The sequence below is a fragment of the Apostichopus japonicus genome, chromosome 2 (genome assembly GCF_037975245.1).
Source record: "Apostichopus japonicus isolate 1M-3 chromosome 2, ASM3797524v1, whole genome shotgun sequence".
NCBI lineage: Eukaryota > Metazoa > Echinodermata > Holothuroidea > Aspidochirotida > Stichopodidae > Apostichopus > Apostichopus japonicus.
The window spans coordinates 16,552,395-16,573,569 of NC_092562.1; the positions used below are offsets into that span (position 1 = coordinate 16,552,395).

General features: G+C 38.2%; 2 protein-coding genes across 5 annotated transcripts in view; one reads left to right on the forward strand and one right to left on the reverse strand.

Annotated features, from left to right (window-relative positions):
- On the forward strand, positions 1-8,495 carry LOC139980024 (sulfotransferase 1C4-like). 3 transcript variants are annotated; one of them, XM_071991383.1, is made up of 7 exons: positions 1-1,407; positions 2,888-3,059; positions 3,576-3,805; positions 4,574-4,700; positions 6,275-6,369; positions 7,092-7,284; positions 7,721-8,495. In XM_071991383.1, exons 1-7 carry the CDS (start codon positions 1,405-1,407, stop codon positions 7,828-7,830), a joined length of 930 nt encoding a protein of 309 aa, XP_071847484.1. In that variant the 5' UTR covers positions 1-1,404; the 3' UTR covers positions 7,831-8,495. The 3 variants fall into 3 exon arrangements, with proteins under 3 accessions (XP_071847484.1, XP_071847494.1, XP_071847475.1); XM_071991393.1 differs by having other exon boundaries at positions 2-1,039; XM_071991374.1 differs by lacking the exon at positions 1-1,407 and adding an exon at positions 1,689-2,317.
- A 550-nt stretch (positions 8,496-9,045) lies between these two features.
- The window catches only part of LOC139980041 (nucleotide sugar transporter SLC35D1-like), a 31,958-nt gene continuing 19,828 nt past the window's right edge, over positions 9,046-21,175 (reverse strand). Inside the window, exons 8-13 of one of the 2 annotated variants that reach the window (XM_071991411.1) lie at positions 20,487-20,647; positions 19,578-19,656; positions 19,207-19,289; positions 18,105-18,184; positions 13,342-13,371; positions 9,046-11,337 (exon numbers count right to left, since the gene is read on the reverse strand). In XM_071991411.1, the coding sequence (XP_071847512.1) occupies positions 13,361-13,371; positions 18,105-18,184; positions 19,207-19,289; positions 19,578-19,656; positions 20,487-20,647 (414 nt within the window). In that variant the 3' untranslated portion in view covers positions 9,046-11,337; positions 13,342-13,360. The remainder of the gene's footprint in view (positions 11,338-13,341; positions 13,372-18,104; positions 18,185-19,206; positions 19,290-19,577; positions 19,657-20,486; positions 20,648-21,175) is intronic. The other variant, XM_071991401.1, reaches the window with a different exon arrangement.

Consider the following 21,175-nt stretch of genomic DNA (forward strand, 5'->3'; position numbering starts at 1 on the left):
ATATAACTATGTACAGCAACTTGGTGCTGTCCACGTAAAGGCTAAATCTTAAGTATAACCAAACATATATTGTCCCTCCGTATATTTGTCTATTCCGTGTCAATACCGTATTGAATGGAAGAGGCATATTATGTTTTTGTGAAAACGTGGTAGAGCGGTGGTGTCAACCCTGATTAGCTCACGATGACCCTCGTATAGCTGGAAAGCGGTTTTCTTCAGTCAACGAGCAGGGATGCAACCACGTATACATCTTTGAGAGGGGGAGCGGGGGGGGGGGGATAATCCCTCGCCTCCAACTTTTTCGTCCAAGAGTGTAAAAACATGTTTCCGAACACACACCATACACTGGCAACAAATAGCTGGACTGCCCAGGAGCGCCAATGGAGGCTTTTTAAAACGAGTAGAGTGGCCCTGAGTTCGTTTCAAATGACTCCCATGTACTGTAGGGGGGTCCTGGGGGTCTTCCCCGAAATTTCTATTCAACAATGTAGACGTGAGATGGCCGGGCATTCTGAGGTCTACTTTTAGGCTACTTTTAGGCTATACATTCGGTCTTTAATGCAGCCTATGCGTGCTACTAATTTTGTGTGGTGTTGAGAAAAGGGCGTTCACCCCGCACCTTGTGAATCCGCGCTACCTGTCCACTTTCACGAATTCATTGCGAGACAATGAAACAAAACTTTATATAACCAATAGCTATGCAAAGCTCGGCCTTGAAGTACAACTATTAACTAATATATTACTTTAACCTTGAACTTCTCTGTCGACGTGTATTGTCCGCCCAACACCTTGATAGCCATATCAGAGCATTATCATAGGTTAGTGTTCTAGATTATTACGTAGATCTGTTGTTTGATCGGGTGTTGTGTAGAAATCAGCCTTCTGAGACCAACTCTTCACAGTAACTGCTGTTCGTGCTATTGAACAGGTTTGCGTTGCAGATCCACAGTACATACGATGTACGATACAGTGATCAGGATTGGAATTTGGAAATAAAGCAGTAGTTTATAATTTTTCTAAGCAGACGGCCGTTTCAACGGTAAGCGTTTCTAAGCAGACGACCGTGTCAACAGTAAGCAGGAGAAAGCACTATATTTGCTTATTGAATGGTCAGTGTGTAATATGTCGGACGGACCTTGCAGCTGTTTACACGCCTCGAATAACTTCATAATACAAAGATTCGAGTAGTCTTTTGTGATTCTTCTGCTCTATAAATCAATTAAGTAACTATAATGTAGGCGTTAAATATACTGACACGACAAGGCATGAGTCAGCAAAACTGAACTCCTTGAAATGACTCGACTCAAAGTTGCAGTGAAGTGAAATGTTAGAACTATGCGTACACCGCCGTTTTTGTTTGCAGTGTATTGACTTATCTACCCATGTGTGTAAACAGTACCGTACATGGTAATATAACCATGTATACCCCAATGCATAAAGCCTCAGTGCATATATATATATATATATATATATATATATATATATATATATATATATATATATATATATATATATATATATATATATATATATATATATTTATATATATATATATATATATATATATATATATATATATATATATATATATATATATATATATATATATATATATATATATATATATATATATATATAGGCCTACAGTTATGTATACAGTTGTCAAAGATTGAAAGCTCTCGATTAGGCAACTCTGGCAAAATTGTTTGTTTGTTTATTTATTTTTGTGTTATCTCTTTGTGTATACATGTGCGGATCTAGGGGAGTACGGTGATTTATACACCTCCACCCCCACCCCTGAACAAAAATAAAAATAGTATCAGCACAACCTTGCGTGTAGACCCAAGCCTTTGCAGACCTAATTTATAATCGAGATATGCCTCAGATTTCACCAATTCTCGTCAGAAAGTTTTCCCTTTTTCTGAAGGGGGTGGGGGGTGGGGAAGGGAAGGGAGGATCCCCATTGTTGTCGGCTTCCTTCAACTCCCCCTATTGCCTCACCATGCACCTCCTTTTGAACATATTGGATCCACCCTTAGTATAGGCCAATGTTATATATGAGGGAATAGTAGTTATATACTACTGGTTGTACGGTCTTATTTTATCAACGGTAGGCTACCCGCTACGGTGCGTGGTTAATGCATACTGCCATGAACTAAACCGAGAAGGTTGGCATCCACGCATAGGTTCGGATATGGTGGCGCTAGAACTGCTGATATCAGCTACGAAAACAGAGACATGGAATGATTTGTCTATTCTGCGTTGGAGATTTAGCGTGAATAACTGTGTTGATTCGTTCTTTCCAACTTCTCCTAAAGTAGGTTGTTTTATTTGTTTTTGTGTTTATTATTCGTTCTTTTTTCTAACCGTCGTCGTTCACGCGGTGGCGTTGCCAAGGGGGTGGGGCATGGGGGTGAGGGGAGGGGCGTGTGATGTGTTCCAAATGTTTGGTCCTCGCCCCTCTCCAAATGAAATTTGCCATGTCCAAAAGAAACATAGGACGACTTCTACTGAAACTATATAGGCCTATTTGCATATGTGTCTACCTCCAAAATTCTGCAAATTTGAAGCTGAAACAGCATTCTTCATGGGGATTCAGCCCCTTGACCCCACCACTACGACCTTCAACGCCATTTTGCATAACCCGCGTTCTGTTGCCCCTGCCCACCCCCCCCCCCCCCCTCCAAGTTGCTCACAATTGTTTCTCGACGTTTCCAATGTCTGGCGACTCCACTGCGTTCGTGTCTTCGTAACTATGCGAGACTAGCCATGAGTAAGGAAGAGAAGGTTCGTGCCACCAGTATTACATGAACTCATGCTGGATATGTTTCATAAATTAAAAATAAAACATTGGTTAACTTGTTTGTTTTTTTTCGCTTTATCATAGAGTATGGCCAATTTGCCTGATTTTGTAGGACGTGCTGATGCTTTTATCGAGCTTGCAATCGAGTATGAGGGTGTCTGGTTTCCTCCATTAGTTAAAACTCACATACTCGATCAGTTGAAGACATTTGAGGTACGGGAGGATGATGTGCTGCTTGCAACTTATCCGAAATGCGGTAAGAAACAACTTATATTGTTATAAGCTTCCATTCATCCCGTGTGCACCCACCACAGTTCTCACATCATCACCTACCATGTGTGTAATATCATAAACCAAAGATATATTTAATCAAAAACAAGCACGTAGGCCCGTGGCCAGGATTTGTGAGTTGCCGAGGGACACGACTCAATTTAAGGAGCCCGGACACCAATAATTAAAGGAGGGGGCAAAAATATCCATGTCTTGTTATTCGTGAACTGTTTGTACACGTGAAGGTGCATGGCACAGCTATGGGTACGGTAGTTTGTATGGATGAGGGGGGTAGGGTAATGGCACCCTGTATGCCCGGTCTAGCTACCTCCCCATCCCCCTTTCACATCCCTATCACTGTGTAGAACAACGCCAAACAACGGTTATTTTTAGCACTGATATCCATTTGTTAAATATTATTATTAATCTGCTACTTGGGTTTATTGAACAGGTGGTTCGACTCCATATGAATATATATTGTAATACAGTATTCCATATATAGGTACTCATTGGATGATGGAGATAATGTCGCTCATGGAACATGATGGTCACGTGGACAAGGTCAAGAGAGACCCGGATCCAGCTCATTTCAGTGATCTTTCTTTTGCCATTCCTCCGGATTTCAATAGTTCTGTCATGGACATCCTCGACAAACGACCATCCCCTAGGTTTTACATTAGCCATTTGCCAAGCCAGCTTCTTCCTCCGCAAGTTTGGACCAAGAAATGCAAGGTATGGAAATCCAAAAGGAAAGAATCAAATATAGACAATGATAAAACAGTTCAAATTTGAGCTCCCAGTGTAAATCGGATAATGTCAAAGCGACACAATTCTTGGTTCCGTCATAAAAAGCGACTCTATTATAAAATTGAAACAATGCGCAAGCCGTTATTTAAATTCCTAAGAGGCCTCTCTATTCTTGTTGCTGTTCTTGTTAAGCTTGTTCGTGTACTGTAACGGTGTTAGATAATAAAGTTTAGAACAAAGTATTAAATCTTCTTTACTTTCAACTTAAATGGGGAGGGCTTTAAACAACAGATACAATACGATTGTAGAACTGAATATACCGGTACTAAAAAAACAAATAATATTGAAATCATATCCAGCTTAGAGGTACCTCTGTGGGTTGGCCGGCGTTCGATGGGGTCCTCCTCCTCGTACGGTGTGTCGCATCTCGGGGAAGTCGTTATCAGGTTGTAGATCCGGGCTGAGGATAAGTTAGATTGTTCCAAGTAAGTAAAATAAGTGTCCAGGAAAGAAATATACTCGACGACGAGAATGTTAAGCAAGTGTTGTTCTTGTTCTTGTTCCTGTTTTTGTTCTAGTGTTGATTCTTGCACTTTGTTCTTGCTCTAGTGTTTCTTCCCAATGTTTTTCATGCGGGCTGGGAGGACTGAGACATTATAAAGGATTGTAGTTAGCGAGCCCCCCCCCCCCCCCTTATAGTACATATATCTATTTAAACTATAACATCAGTTCTTCATGTTACATTCCATGCAGGTAGTTTACGTGACCAGAAATCCCAAGGACGCATGTTCCTCACTGTATCGCTTCATCAATGGCAACCCGATGCTCAAAGAACCGATCCCATGGGACGCAGTATTCCAAAACTTCATGTCGGAAAAAGGTAACAATAAGTGACTTTTTTTCTCATCCATATCGTACTGAGCGAATTATGATATGATTAATACCGTTTACTTGCAGGCAATTTTTTTTTAAAGAGAATCAGTTCACACCCCCCCCCCCCATCTCCGAAAACAACATATGACCTGTACTCAAAATTTGTCCGTATATACACAACCACACAAAATGAAACAGTTTAATACAACATTTAACATCGATGCATGAAATAATCCTAAACTGAATTATTAACAATTAGCATGGGCGGGATCCTCCATTTGAATGTCATGCCCCCACTTTACTCTCCCAAATGACATTGGTGGGCTAAAAAAAAAAAATATTGGACGAAACTTACAAAAAGGCTCAGTTCAACCAGTTCGCGGTTGACGTTTATCCGTAATTGACAGGAATTCTCCGCAAATTAATACCAGCCAATTGCGTCTAAAGTTAACTATATCATTTGCTATTACTGGCTGCTGCCACAGTGCCACGGATTCTGACTAGGCTACCCTAAAATTAGCCTCTATTTTGAGTGAGTTATTACCTATTTGAATAATTTCTACTCAACGAATCAATATTGGGCTAATCATATGCAGTATTTTGAACACATTAATATGATTTCACATGGCTAAACTCTCGGTCGAGTGGATTTGAAAGCTCTGAAGCCTCTAAAGTCCACCATATCATAAAGCTTCCAGGGCTTCGCCCCTAGACCCTATGGCTTGCCCATGGTACCCACGCAGATATCGCAAAGCGTTCATATTGACAGATCAATAAATTGAATCAAGGGCGTAGGAACCGGGGGGGCTGGGGGGGCGCCAGCCCCCCAGTGAAAAACGTGGAGGGGCGGAAGTATCATTCCGCCCCCCCCCCCCGCTTCGCAAGTCAGAAAACCCCTTTTTCATTTCCAAATGAGAAAAAAAATCTCATTTGGAGCACCAAATTGCATCTAAGGCCTGGTGAAAATACAAAATTAAGTTTACAAAATGGAGTGGGTGTTGAAGTGTGCTATATTGCACCAAATTGCAGCTGAGGCTACCTGGAAATGCAAAAAATTCCAAAGGGGAGGGGGACACCCCCTCCCCTTACACCCCTCCCCCAGGCCGGCCATCAGTCTTCAGCCCCCCCACTCAAAAGTATCTTCCTACGCCACTGAATTGAATCCACCCTCCCCCATAAGATGATATCCTGGCTTTGCGCTTGACTTTCTCTACAATACATCAAGTTCATATAGTTTTAGTTAGACTATCCCTTCGACAATTTAGCGAATGGAACTGTTCAATTTGAGTAAAGAAACATTCATAACAGTACGGTAACAATGGTTTAGGAATGGGGCATATTCCAAAAGTACCTAAAATGACCGAACTGGTCTCTTTTGTCCCCCTCAGACCCCCCCCCCCACGAGATGAAAAAGTCTGGTTACGCCACTGTTAGTAATAATAATTAATATGTGACATTTCCTGAACACTTTCATTCAAATACCTAAAACAAAACGAAACTACACAGGAATATATTCATCGAACGGCTTATTTCTCTATGATTTATATCAAGCTTTGTCTTTGCGATCTTATTGTCTTTCAGCACAATTCGGGAATTGGTTTGATCATTCGCTTGGATTCTGGAAACATCGTAATGATGATCACGTGTGTTTCATCACATTTGAAGAAATGAAAAAGGCAAGTATAATAATAAAATAGAAAAGAAATAATATATATATATATATATATATATACACTGGCGGATCCAGGGCCTTTGTTTGGGAGGGGCCAAAGTGGCATAAGAGTGATATGGGGGAGGGGTCTAAGTGGAGGGGGTGTCCCCCTCCCCTTTGGAAAATTTTCTATTGCTGAATTCCGTCAGATGCAATTTGGTGCGACAAAAGTGTACAATGGTGATTTTAATTTACTTCTAAAAAAATGTTTCCCAGGTGTAATTTTCTAAAATGTTTATAAAACAAAGTTGGGATCATCTTTCTCAAGAAATTTTATTTCTCATAGGTTATAAATTTCTTACAACCAGTCTGTAACTGCAAAATGGTGTTAAACTGTAAATCCTCATGCTCATACATTTACATAGCTCCCAACTCTTGAGAAGGCAAATGCTGGTTCATGCCACAAATCGCCGTCCTGGCTCACCTTTGGGGGGGGGGGCCATGGCCCCCCTTGGCCCCCCCTTGGATCCGCCAGTGTATATATATATATATATATATATATATATATATATATATATTTATATTCCCCTCCCCGGTACAATAAGTTGTGGGATCAATAAGCTTCCGTTTACAAATATAACATTTTTATTGTTGTTATTGCTTATTGTTTACAGTTAATGTGTTTATTGATAGTGTCATTTCAACTATGGAAACTTAATTGGTTCATTTCCCCCTTTTTTCACCCAGGATATTCGTTCAGTTATTAGACGCTTGGAAAAGTTTCTGGATTTGAAAATTACTGACGAGGGATTTGAGAGGATTGTCAAATATTCCAGTGTTGAGGAAATGAAGAAAACATATTCAAAAATTGAAGAGGATTATGGAGAACGCGGGAAGATGTTTACTAGAGCATTTGGCTTAGTACCTTTCATCCAAAAAGGTAGCATAAAAAGTGCTGTTATGTTCGACAATTTTTCTGCAACATACGCTTGGTATTGTATCTGTGGTCTATAGCGTAGCTAATGTGAGATGTGTGAAGAGGACGGAGAAGGGGGGGGGGGGGGTGCGTAGCTGGTCTGTTTACAAATACATGTATCTGTTACTAGGCTTGAATTACGTGAATAACATCCCACTGGTTATTACCCGAAGTTGATGGTCAGTGTGCATTATGTTAATTTTTTGTAGGTTACGGTTACCTGGCCTTTGGCCAACCAAACACTGGTCAGCCGTGTTTTTGATTAAAAAAACATGCCTCACTTTATATGAAATCAATATATAATAACCATCAAAGATATAGGCGTTTGCATGGTAATAATTATAAGCCACAACTATATTATTACTATCAAACAAAATGATCTATTTTTTTGTTTTGTCAGGAGTGTCTGGAAGTTGGAAAGCCCAGTTTACAGATGAACAGAGCGAACAACTGAACCAAGCGATTAAAGAAAAGTTGGCCGGGACGGGATTGGAAGTTCATTATCAGTGAATTTTTTGTAATATCATTTTATACCAAAATTGACGTTATTGTCATTGAGTAAACATTATATAGTCACACATGGTTTGTTCAGGATATATATAGTTCGTGTCCTGGATTATCCGAATTCGATATCCACCTATAAATTATGATATGATAATAGCAATAAATAATAATAGAAACAGAAAGGCCGACGACAAGGACGGGGGTGGGGTGAGGTCAGGTGGGTCTACAGCTCCGGGGACCATTAGGGGGCCCAGGTATATATGAGAAAAACGATAATGTATTCTCATACGATCATAAATGCACCATGAACTTCTGCATAGGTAAACCCTGTGTAGTAACTGTCCCCGGGCACGACGTCATGTCTCTCGAATTCAGTGGAACCAGACAAAAACTGTTAAAAAAGTAACGAAATCTTCTTCTGTTTCACCCGTTGAGTCCATACTGATTGAGATTGTTCTTTGTCGAGATGATCCCTTACCTCAATAAAATCACTATAAATACTCCGTATGTTTTTAATTATTTGAGATTCCGTTCTCATTCCGTTACTGTTATCATGTGTCTTTAGCCTATACTTAAATTAACGTCAAATAAATGCAAAACAATCACGTATGTGCTATTCCAGAATTGTGGAATAATACAAAGAATTTGACGAAAGTTTTATATTTTTGGTTTTACATATATTGCTGTATCAATATGTATCGTGATCTTTTTTTTTTGTATAACCGCCGGAATCCAATATTGGACACTGTTCACTTCGATACAACATATTTCATTACAAATATAAAAGACCATAAGGTAACAACTTAGTATGAAAAGATATTAGTAGTAAAAATATATTTAAAGGTGTTTATGTAAAAGAAAGACAGAAAACGAAAACGTTTAGTGGTTCCGATGCCCAAACATATTAATAGTGTGTAAGGTATATATGTACATTTTCATGAACTTGTGCACACGCAAATGAAGAGGATCATCTAATGCGGCAACATATCAAAGAAGGTACCAGGAATCAGTTATTATGTTGACAAAAACCGATACAGTCTTGAATTTAAGGAGGTCAAAGTTGATGATCTCACAAGCAGTGGCGGCGCCAAGGGGGGGGGGCTTGGGGGGCTTTAGCCCCCCCACTGAAGTAGTCAGCCCCCCATTAGCCCCCCCCCCAACTGAAATAGGCAAAAAAAAAAACCTCATTGAAACAATATAGCATACCCAAATTTTGTCAGCCATAACGCAGTGCTGAAATTTTGATGAATTTTTCACATGATAATAGTCAGTAACTCAGTTGTGGTGCAGGAAGCCTTGTTTTGGTGACTGATAAAAACAATTAAGAATCCAGCTTTATCCGCCAGTTGTTGATGAGTTGTTTCTCAATTATTTTAGTGATACGAAAACTGTGAATTGGTATCTTCCATTCTAATTTGACTAAAGTTACTCACAAAAAAATGCATATTTTTGGAGAAATTTTCAGGTGACAAAAGCCTCGCTAAATGCCACCATTTTGCATGTAGGCCTTTCCAGGATTGGGAAAAATTTCAAAAGGGGAGGGGGGCACCCCCTCCCCTCATACCCCTCCCCCAAGACGGCGATCACTCAATCTTGTAAGCCACCCAAAAAATTGGCTCAGCCCCCCCTTAGCCTCCCCAACTAAAAATTCCTGGCGCCGCCACTGCTCACAAGCATGTATCTATATACTTACATTGTATCATCCAAGTACATGCATGTATAAAGCTTATTAGACATGCTATTCTAGAGATATCTCATTAAGAATTTAATGTTCACTGATTAACATTCATGATATGCACACGTTCAGCACACACACACGAAAACAACTCGGTTGATTGTCTGAATTTAGTGTGACAAAGATAATATGCTAATAATGAAAACCATGGAACATGTGGTTCTTATCTTGTGTTTAAAGCCATTTCTTGCAATTCGATGAATACTAATGGCATACAGTTGGAGACGTTATGAAAATGTGCTTATTATGTACCAACATCACCATACCAGTATGACCAAATTTTATGTTAAGCCCCGCACGATTATTTGATATCTTAACCTTAGAACGACCATGAATGGGTAAGGGTATATACTACTTCACTGAAGAGGCAAACAATAGGCTGCACAAAACGGTTGCAAGTATATAAAATAAAGTAAATTATAATATAATAACGTACACATTAAGTGGATCCTGCATGCACAGTACATATCATAATAAAAATAATAAAGTAATTTGAATAAACAAGTTATATAAAAAGTGAAAACATCTTGCAAGAACGTGGTTAGTTACCTATGTAAAACAACATCTTATTAGGTTTGTAACCAAAACTATAGTATCTGTGTTTGTCAAATTTATACGCTGTTGAATCAAGACATCTGTAATAGCGTAGTAATTCGGCTTGTTATTATCATTCGAAGGGCATATGTTAGCTGTTATTAATGTATTTTTCTACCATACAGAACAGGAAAGAATTTGATTCGGTGAGGGGCGGTACAAATGGATAGAGAGATTCAAAGGATTACCATACCTAGATTGACTAATGGCTTAGGCCTTAAACGAACCACATGTCCGATTATACTCGGGTTGTCGCCGGGACGACAACTGGACCAACTCATGAAGTTCCCTTACATCGAGACTGTGAACCTCTGGCATGAGCAATGACGTATGCGATGAATTTTGTATGTAGTACAGTGGTATTACCTATATGTGTGCAAAAATAACAAATGCTGTAAGTATATATACGGTATCGCAAACAACTGAATGGCGCAAAATCTGAACAAGACGGCAACCCAGGGAGTTGCAGATCTCATCTAAGTTCATGAAGTTACTCTTGGCATCCTAATATTGCTACAAAGTATGCCATTTGTTCACACAGCATAGTTTGAACTTGAACGGACGCACAATTTGACCTCAATTGACCTTTGTTCTCGACCCTAAACACTAATATCTGCACTATTATTAAATTCGTCTCATTCTCTATAGATCTTGTGGTTCATGCCTTTTTCCTACATGTTGACAAGCAGAAAATGGCTAAAAACCATCTTTCAGCCAGTTTCGGTATTCAATCAGCTGATTTAAGTTACGCGTATATATTCGAATTTATACGCATATGTATTCGAATTATAAATCAGCCTTTTGATTGGCTGATGATATACTTGGCCTATATATATTCGATTTAATACGCGTACGTAGTATGGTGTATTGGTCCCACAGGGCCTACCATACACGTCGACCTGACTACTATAGGTTCCTTTGCTTCCAGCGACTCGGAACCAAAAACTGTATCAATATGTACCAATGGTGGAGGATGACGTCACAGTTATAGCTCAGTGGTTTATTCGCACCATGTACCGGTCTTTTATCGGCAGTGTAGAGTCCCGTAGTTCCAAGTATCGTCGTTTATGTATGTGCTTCGGTATATCAGCTGCTCGTTGAGTCTGGTGCTGCCCTCTAGTTGCTGTCAGTAGTAGGACTTCGATGGTGTTCTGCTTGAACTTCCAACAGCTCCGATTGGTCATCTGAATTAATTTGTGGAGAAGAGGGGGAAATCGACTACGTTTGTCCAAAAGATACACACACAATAAAAAGAGTAAAATAAAGTAAAACTCTTCGGTAAATGAGTGTAAAGATGCGTTCCTTACATTTGGGGGGGGGGGGGGAATTTCATTTTAATTTAATTGTAATCCAGTTTGAAGGTGCATTGCTAGACACGGGAAAGAAAGATAAATTTTCCCCCGGAGAGGTATTCATGGCTCTATTTTGAGATTGTTTGGTACCCGAACACAACATCTTCATCTCTAACCGCACACCTTCCCCACCGCTTGTCCCGGAAATAAAATGTATGAGGAAATGTATACAAGCTACCGCAGTTGCAATACAACTATATATAGTCTACCATGATCGCAGCAAGGAGCTAGTGGGTTAGTTACCCCTACCCCCCCCCCCCCCCAAATCCATATACTCATTAATTGCTTGGGTGTCCTTCCAAAAAATTGTTCTAACACTAGCCGTTTTTCCCCTGCCGGTTTGCCGTGGAAAGAAAAGATGGCAATCCGTCGTTATTTATATATATATATATATATATATATATTCCAGCTTCCACCGGGATGCGATGATGTGTCATGACAGACAAGCATGGTAAGTAGCCTAGGTATAAACTGGTGCCCTGAGCATACACGTGATCGTGAACTATTGCTGCCAGCGGTCCATTCCAAGGTTATCAACTTTATGTATTTTCAAATCTTCTCTTTATTGCATTTTCGTCAACAAACAAAAACAGTTTAACCCTAATTTCACCATCACTATTGTTACTATACCGAGTGATCTAACATAAGTTATTTGGTAAGTAACTTAACACAATTTGGTACCTTTATCGTTTGAGTAGTGTCCTACCAGATTGTGGCAAACGACATTAACACATCTCAGTGGCAGCTTTATTTCGTCTGTTTGATACTCTAATTTTATGTAAATGCAACTGATTGTTTAGAATTGACCCCCCCTGGCCTGTAGCCACGGGGGATTCTGGGTCAATGACCGCCCGCCAAATTTCGATTATACCCCCTAACCCACCCATATTTTTTTATACCCCCTCAAACAAACATTTAGCCCCTCCAAACAAACCCTCTGCCCCTCCAAATTTGACAAGCTGGCTATAGAACCTCCCCCTCCCACCACAGCCTTTCATCACTCTTTCTCCCCCCTCCTGGACTGTTCTTTTTTTCACTTTGTGACTAAGCCCGTTGTTGGATATAGAAATATTTAGTTAAGAACCGTCCAAAGTAGTAAGAAACTTTACAGAGACAACTCCCCCCCCTCTCCCCCAATGTGTTTAGATTTTTCTCTTTCAGAAACTTGCCGGGAACCATGAAGATGACAATGGCAGATGAAAGGATCGCATGCAGTATGGATGATAGCTCACCAGAGACCCCCTACTCATCCCCTCCACCAAAAGAAAATATAATATGGCAATGAAGGATATAACAAGTACATGAACAACACAATAACCTAGTGGGGTATTGGAGGGGGGCAGGGGAGGGGAGGGGATTCAGGACTCCACTCTGGATAAAATGAACTGCATACCTTTCAATCCATTTGACATGCACAGGGATTAAATGGTTGGTGGTATGGGGATTCTAACCCCCCCCCCCCTCCAAACTGATTTAGATAGAGGCATGAACCTAATATGCAGGGCCAGATCCAAGATTTAGAAATGAGGGGTATTGCATGCAAATCTCATGTAGGGGAGGGGGTGGTTTAGGGATCACCCTAAGGCAAAAAAATTAAGTTTAGACATCAGTAGGTATACCTTATGTTGGGATATAGTGTATGGAATGTATTCACAGTTTGATGTAATTGTTGGGTAAGGAATAGTGGAGGAATGATGCTTTTGACCATAAAATGTGCAATACCGAAAAAACCTTAAAAAAAATTTAAAAAATATGCTTGTGACAGAGGTGTAAAAAAATCTACAAGGCCCACCGACGACATGTATGTTATAACAGGCATTTTTTTATTATACTTACCAATTTCTTTCAGGAAATGTTAGTAACATTCTGATTAAAAAGAATGGTTACAAGTTAACATGGTTGGAAAGATTCAAATTTCTTTTTGGAAATTATTAAGTACAACATGAAATTTACAACATGATTATTCAGTTTGACATATATGTAAAGTATTAACCTTCCACATGATCCAGACATTATGTGAGTTATAAACAAAATTGCCTCCCAAAAAGGAAAAAGAAAAAGAAAAAATAACTTTTGTATTAAATTTGAGGAAAAGCAAGCTTAATATTTCTTGATGATAAACTGCTGTTCTATACATCTAAAGTATTAGTAAAACACATGAACAACCAGTTTTCAAGAGTATTAAAGGAACAACCAGATGTTTAGTAACCGAAATGTGACAAAAGTGTAAACAAGATTCTAGATGGGAATTTACAGTATAAATATATAAAAAAAATGGTATGCAACAAATTAACAAAAATATTGGCAAAATTTGGTGTCATAAAAGTGACACGAAACATAGCTTCTTCATTTCTTGTGATACAGAAAAACAACAACCAGGGGAAATGTGATTGTTTTTTGTGCATAGTTAATGAGGTAAACGAAATAATGCAGGTATCTTTTATGCCCAAAGTTCATGCAACACCCCTTGTGAAGAATTCAAAAGTTGTTGTTGTTTTTTTTTAAAAAAAAGCACTGACCATGTCCTACTTAAAGCACAACATTTGTAAAATACATTTTGCTGCTGTTGATTTTTCTCAAACTCTGAATGAAGAATCTGGTGGGAGTAACTATACTTGTTTGGAAACATTCTTTGAAAATTAATTGAAATCCAACAATTCCTGTTTATAAGTTCATGGCAAGCACAGATCCAGGGGGTGCAGTGGGTTGTACACACCCTTCGCTATCAAATTGTCAACAGAGGGCAAAGAATTGCTAAATCAACACCCTCTGGGCCCCATACACAACATATTCTCCCCCCCTCCCGCCCCTTCTCTCTCCCTCTATAAGTTCAGCAGGCACAATCTGAAAATAAACCTACTTTCTGAAACCATTTGAGTATCATGCCTTGAAAATGATCCGACTTTGAAAACTGTAAACTATTGCTCACTATATAATTGCATACTACTTCACCTTTCTCTCCATACAGTCCAGTTTTTCAATTCTATTAATAAATAGAGCAGTCTCTTTTTGCTACCATAAATACGAATCTCATTATGGACATCGGTTTCCCCTAGTACTGGATTTTACATTATCAAGCAAAGTGAATTATGTTCTACATACAAACAACCACCGTGGCAAGCTATCGTTAAGTACAAGAAACTTTGTTATTCAGAATCTTCTTTTTTGCTCACGTCCTGTCAGAATGTGTATAGGAATAATCCAGGTATTTGTGTACTCAAATGCAAGGAGTGAAAACTTCCACAGAGAGCAGAGTTATGGTGAGATTCCGACCCTCTGGCTTCCTAAAGACAGCATATGATTCCCTCATCCCTATCCCCCCCCCATACATTGTTCAGGCATAACCAGAAAGAGAAAGTTGTATCTATGGCATTTCTTGAATGGAAGTATCCATAGTGGCCTCTATACCTAGGGGACCCTTTTGACCTTTGTGGCCCACCCCGAGGCACTTGTCCTACCTAGCTATTGGATATTAAATCCAGCACTGAGGCGGAGTAATGTATCCTATGAAAAATGCAAACCTTAAAAAATGCAGGTTGATTTTGAGTTAAGACTAGCACAGGTGCGTAGCGAGGAATTTGCCAAAGGAGGGGCTAAGCTTGTAGGCAAACTATCTAAGGGTAGCGCCACCATGAGTTGGCGCAAAGCGTACAAGAAAATTTTGGCTGAAAATGCCTCCCAGATCGCTGGAAATGGCACTTCCCAGGCCTTGTAAGTTGCATCTAAGCATTTGAAGGTACTAGCTATATATCATAAAAAAATTACAACAAATATGCTCAAGGGTGGGGGGATGGTCGCCCCCTTTCCCCCCCCCCCTTGGCTACGTGCCTGGACTAGCAAGGCTAAAGCAGTACCCTGTTTTTATTTGTAAGCTACCAAAGCTTCAAGCACCAACCTGTCAATTATCTGCTCACCACATAACTTCTCCCATTCAGACGAAGTGAATGTTAGAGTAAGTTCATGTTCTCTGAGTTTGTTATGTACCAAAAAATAAATATAAATCTTCTATAAAGTTGCAAAGAGGATAAAATTAAATTATGACCTAAATGTTACAATCATTCATCCTTTCTACTTTTTACATAATTTCTACCACAAAATTTTATATTTTTAAGTAATTTTGAGCTTTTGCATCCGTCATCATCTGAATAACTCTCTGTCGGTAGAAAATTAAAACTTCATACAAACACTGGATACATTGTTATATAAATATAAGAAACAATTTGAAATATTCTTCACTGCTTAATTTGCTTACTTTTCGGGGCAAAAATAAATAAAAATGGCTATCTGTTTATATTGCTTCAATAATAAGCAACTCCCTTTCTCATTTATCGGCAAAAGCGACATAAATAAAAATTCCCATTTAGATATTTGAAAAGGGAAATCATGCAAGCAGCTGTTTCATTTTTCATCACCAATTTCTGGTACTTTTGACCAAACAGTAATGACAGTAACTTAAGCTTGATGAGAATTATGCTTCGTAGATTAGATGCTTTGCCAAATGAACATCCCATCAGCAATGTAACCGATATAGCCATTCCCATCTCTGATGATTTCATTGACCTTGCACATTCCTTCCCCCCCCCTTTCTGGTTCTTCTTTTTTCTTTTAATCACAAATGATAAATGCATTGCTTTCATATTTCTTTATCCAATCATATTGAATCAATTTTGTTTGATTTACCGAACACGATGCAAAAGAGCTGGTTCAGTTATCGCAATATCAGTTGTTCAAATAGTTGACAAGCCAAAAATGTTAAAAGAGGATATTATACGAAAACATCTGAAAGAAATATTAAGCATAACAGTGTCATTATCAAGCATACAAGTACCATTATCAAGCATTTCAGTGTCATTAACAAGCATACCAGTGTCATTATCAAGCATACCAGTGTCATTATCAAGCATACCAGTGCCATTATCAAGCATAAACAGTGTCATTAAAGAAAACCATCACCAAATTGATACCATTAACCAATGATTTAACATGCAATAATGATCTTGAGTTGTAACGCTATGTCAATGAATGAATTTCACTTAAGTTAGAAGTTAGAATGTCAAACTACTTAAGCCCATTATTTAACGACCACTATCAGTTCAGATTATACTGTCATCGGTCAAAGTGGCTGCATTTAGTTTCGGTTTTTTAGAAATAAGAAGTTTAATTGTCAGGACAGGTCAGCCCAGTTATAAATGACCACTATCAGTGCAAAATTACAACAGTTTTGGGTACTTTGAGAAAGTACAAAATTTTATACAAACTTAATACAAAATCTTTTTGCCGTCCTTGTTGTGCTTTTGGATGTTTACTGTTTTTCTACTGCATAATATTGCATGTATTTTGTATTGAGGGCTCCTCTGGAAAGCAGTGCTTCTTCACTGAGCAGGACTACCCTCATTAAAGATGACAATAATAATAATCCTTGAAAGAATAGGAGCTGATTCGGGCTATGTGGCCAAATATACAAGTTTAGCACATCCACCATGATGTCAGCCTCGATGAAGTAACAGAAACCGTCTGATGGGGATGACAATTTGTGACTTTTGATATAAAAACAAAATTTGTTTACAAAGAATCACCCAGTGCTCCTAGTATTTAAACAATAAGGACACAAGCATTGTCTTTAAACAAACGACAAATTAGAACAGAGGAGGGGGCCGTCATAACTTAACTTTCTCTTAAAGGAGTTATGTCCAAGTTGAAGGAGAAACAATGCTTTCAAAAAGCAAACTTGATTAGAAAACAATATTTACCAGCACAACGTTTCTACAACGAATTTTACTCATTAAACTTTATGGAATATGTCCTTCACGGTATCCCTTTTATATAGCAATATTTCAAACATTGCAGCATGACAATCTTTGTTGCCATTTGACACCACTAAGCAGGAATGACAGTTACCATGAAAAGTATCGAAAACTTACTCAGCTAAAAATGAGTATCAAAAATGAACGATTTAGAGACAATAGTATAAAAAGCATGTACCAGTAGGCTATAAATTTTACAAAAAATAATCCAAAATTAACTATATATTATCAAGAATTTACTAGGCAATTAATAATATCTATTGATGAGCTACCAGAACCATTGCTCATTCTGACAGCTAGCTTCTAGCTAACATTAATTTCCATTTATATTTTACATTTTAATCCACTTCGCAATTAAAAAAAGAAGAAGTTTGTTAACGAAATGGAGATGATAATTTAAAGTTATATTTATCAATTGGTTCTTAGTCTATTCTTATTTTTTATCTGTCCTAAACTTTTTTTGCATTGTTTTACAAAATTTTTCCACACCCGTTTTTCTTAACAAAACTATAGCACACCTATACTTGCAAGTGGATTATCAAATGAAAATCTTGGTAGAAAAAATGGAAAAATTTGGCGCCAGTAAGAGGAAGGCAGAAAGTCTCTCAAAAGATTTTAACAAAGCAAAGATCTCCATACACTATCCAGGAATAGAAATCCTCCACCAAGCTGGAATCCTTTCACAGCTGCAGAAATACCGAAACATGAATTGAGAAAGGGATGGCAAGCAGAAAGAAGAATGAGATGGCAGTATAATAATAATAAAATGTCAGCTTTTGCTGATAAATGATGTACTTTTATGCTCGATGGTAGTACTGACTGGCTTCATCTTCTCAACAAAGGCATAATAAGTGTAGAACAAGCTTCCTGTAACACTGCCAAAAGAAAGAAAAAATAAAATATAACAAAACCTCCCAAAGATAAAAATACTTAATAGAAAATAAGACATAATTATGTATGCTTAGACTTTAGTAAGGCTCATCAGGGGTGGTTCCAGGCCCTCATCTTTGGATTTTTGTTGTTGTCACTATTACTCTGCCGAACATGTAATTTCCCTCAAAACCAGAAAATGGTGGAAAAATCTAGCCTGTTTTAAGGCACAGGCGTTTCTTGCAGTTTTCTTAACTGAAGTTTCCTTAACATGAATTGTACTTTGAGTAATAAGTTTATAACTTAGGATACTTTCAGGCCTCCTCCTCCTCCCCTCCAGCAATCCTGGATCTGCCACTGGTCCTTAAAATCTAATGTTTCTACTCACATAAACAGTACCATCAAACAATGTATACTGAAGCAATGTTTGCACTTAAATGTCCATAAAGGTTTTGATGCCCAGAATTTTAAAACAATTCCTAACCTTAGCCATGTTTGTAGGACCAAACATACGTTTATTAACCCAATTCTTCTTCTTTTTTTGAACATATTTGTAAGAGATATTTCGTTGCAAAATTGAGACCGGATGATGTTATATGTTGCATGATGACCGTCTCTACACAAGACACCAATTTTTATTACCGCTTTCAGGTTTCTCCAAAAAACTTTTCCGACCGCACGTAGTATGTCGGAAACCTAAGAAATATTTTATTACCATGGAAACTCTGACAACATACGGGAGTTTACTAAGCTGGAAGAAAAATATACTTCAAGGAATATTTAAAATATTTTTGAATATAAAATTTGTCAATGAACATATTTATTCGCTTATAAGAAATATACTGCAATCAACTCTTCTTACTCTTGTTTCTTTGGTTAAGTTTGTATTTAAAGCACAGCGACTCTGATGTTGGCCTTTCCACAGGGATATAAATACAATAAAAAAAAAGCCTTTGTAGCATTTGAAAAGATAACATATAATCGATGAAAACTTGAAGTGAATTTCCTAATGCTTGAGGTTTATTACCTTATATTCAAGCCGACAAAGTTTGCCCAAGAGAAGATGTAGTCACCGCCAAACATCATTCCCACGTAAGTTACTAATAAATTCTGAGGAAAAAAGAAAGAAACAGACAAGTTTTTAATCCAGTTCGATCGACTGTCCCTGACAAATGATAGGAAGATAGACATGTACGGAAGTTGGTACTAAGTTGTTTTTCATCCTCTTGTTTCTCAAAATTTTATGATAAGGCTACAGGACTTGAACGATCCAGTCCACGATTTTGGTTAAAAGTAACGAGATTGCAATTTTTCGAGTCACGTTACCAACCAATCCATTCCGGTGAGGTTTGCCGAAGGGAAAATTCTTACGTAATGGAGAAGGGTGAGATGTCTTACCTTGAGAGTTCCTGTTATTGTAGTTGTCAATGCTGAGTTGTACGCTGTACAAAGCAGTGTTGCATACATTAGCACAAACCTGTCAGAAACAACATTTAAGAGAGAGAGAGAGAAGGAAAAGAAATTGTCAACAAACTGCTCCTCCTGAGGCCTGTCTAGTTAAAAAAATATGATTATCATTAAAGCAGGCATGACATATCACTAATAACCAAATCTTCTTCTAAGATTTCTATCGTTTATTTTTTTTCATTGAATTTAGTCATCAAAGGCGCATAGTTAAATGTATAATGAGTTATCTATGAATATTCAGAGATGCTAGAGGTACATGTCAATGCCAATATAATTACATTATTGATATTTTACATCAATTTCAGGTTTTGCAATCCTTTAGGCTTCTGCCATGTCCAGGTTTAGAGTTGGAAAAATTTATGTCAATATCTGTAGTATTTTGCCGCCCCAGGAAGGCAGTTTATCTATCTACTTCAACATGTGCATGTGGGAGATGCCGAATGGCTTGTAACATTATATCTGGTGGCTACCCCAGTCACAGCTCTTAGCTCATTTTGAAGGTTTTTACATTTTCAAAGAAAGACCATTTCAGATGGGAAAACCATGGATTTTTCTTGGATGAAGAGCCCACCTAATACTTTGGTTGGCCAAGGATGGAACCCACAGCCTCACAGATGTTATGTTCCATTGCTTACAATGTCACCGCAGATATCCAATCGACCATAACACTGACATAATATGTTAATAATATCATACATTAACTTCAAGTTTCCTTTTTGGGGTAAAACCTGTGACAACTTCAAAGGGAAATTCTCAAAACATTTGGAAGAGTCTCTCTCAGCTATTTTCCCTTCCTTTTCTACTTCATGTACGTTTCATAGAATAATTGATAGTACTCACCCCATTATACAAACTAAGAAAAATAATACTTGGAAACTGGGATCCCTCCAGGCCTCAAAGTTCATGGCTCGGTCAAACTCCCCTGTTGAATATGCTAACAAGGTGGCTGGTATGACCATAAATGCTGAGTTATAAAAGAGAATTCCAAACTTTCCTAGATCCTGCAAACAAACACAGAGAAAAAATTACAAGAAGGTAAAAAAAATAGTCTTTCCATGTTGTTTAAACTGATAATTAGGTCAAATTGCACAAAAGGGAGAAAAAATGTGACAAGTTAGTTTTCAGGCAAAATACTTTTTTTAAGACAATGGGGGTAGGAGGAGCTAGGATCTCGTACTAACACAACATTAGTGTGAAAGTAAAGAGAAAGATAACACAACTAGGATCCATACTGTAGGTTATAAAGTGGGTCGCACTAGAGCAGCTCTCTCCATCTTTGGCAAAGAGATTTCAAAATAAAAGATTCCTTTTCAAGTGTACAAGGAAACACTACTGTTTTAAAGACAATGGGGTAGGAGGAGCTAGGATCTCTTACTAACACAACATTAGTGTGAAAGTAGAGAGAAAGATAACACAACTAGGATCCATACTGTAGGTTATAAAGTGGGTCCCACTAGCGCAACTCTCTCCATCTTTGGCAAAGAGATTCCAAATAAAAGATTCCTTTTCAAGTGTACAAGGAAACTACT

Excerpts from the sequence above, each read along its gene's own strand:
- LOC139980024 (XM_071991374.1), top strand. The coding sequence starts at position 2,195 with ATGGTGGCGCTAGAACTGCTGATATCAGCTACGAAAACAGAGACATGG. Across the intron at positions 2,318-2,887 it reads TCTTTCCAACTTCTCCTAAA|AGTATGGCCAATTTGCCTGA; the intron begins GTAGGTTGTTTT and ends GCTTTATCATAG. Across the intron at positions 6,370-7,091 it reads CATTTGAAGAAATGAAAAAG|GATATTCGTTCAGTTATTAG; the intron begins GCAAGTATAATA and ends TTTTTCACCCAG.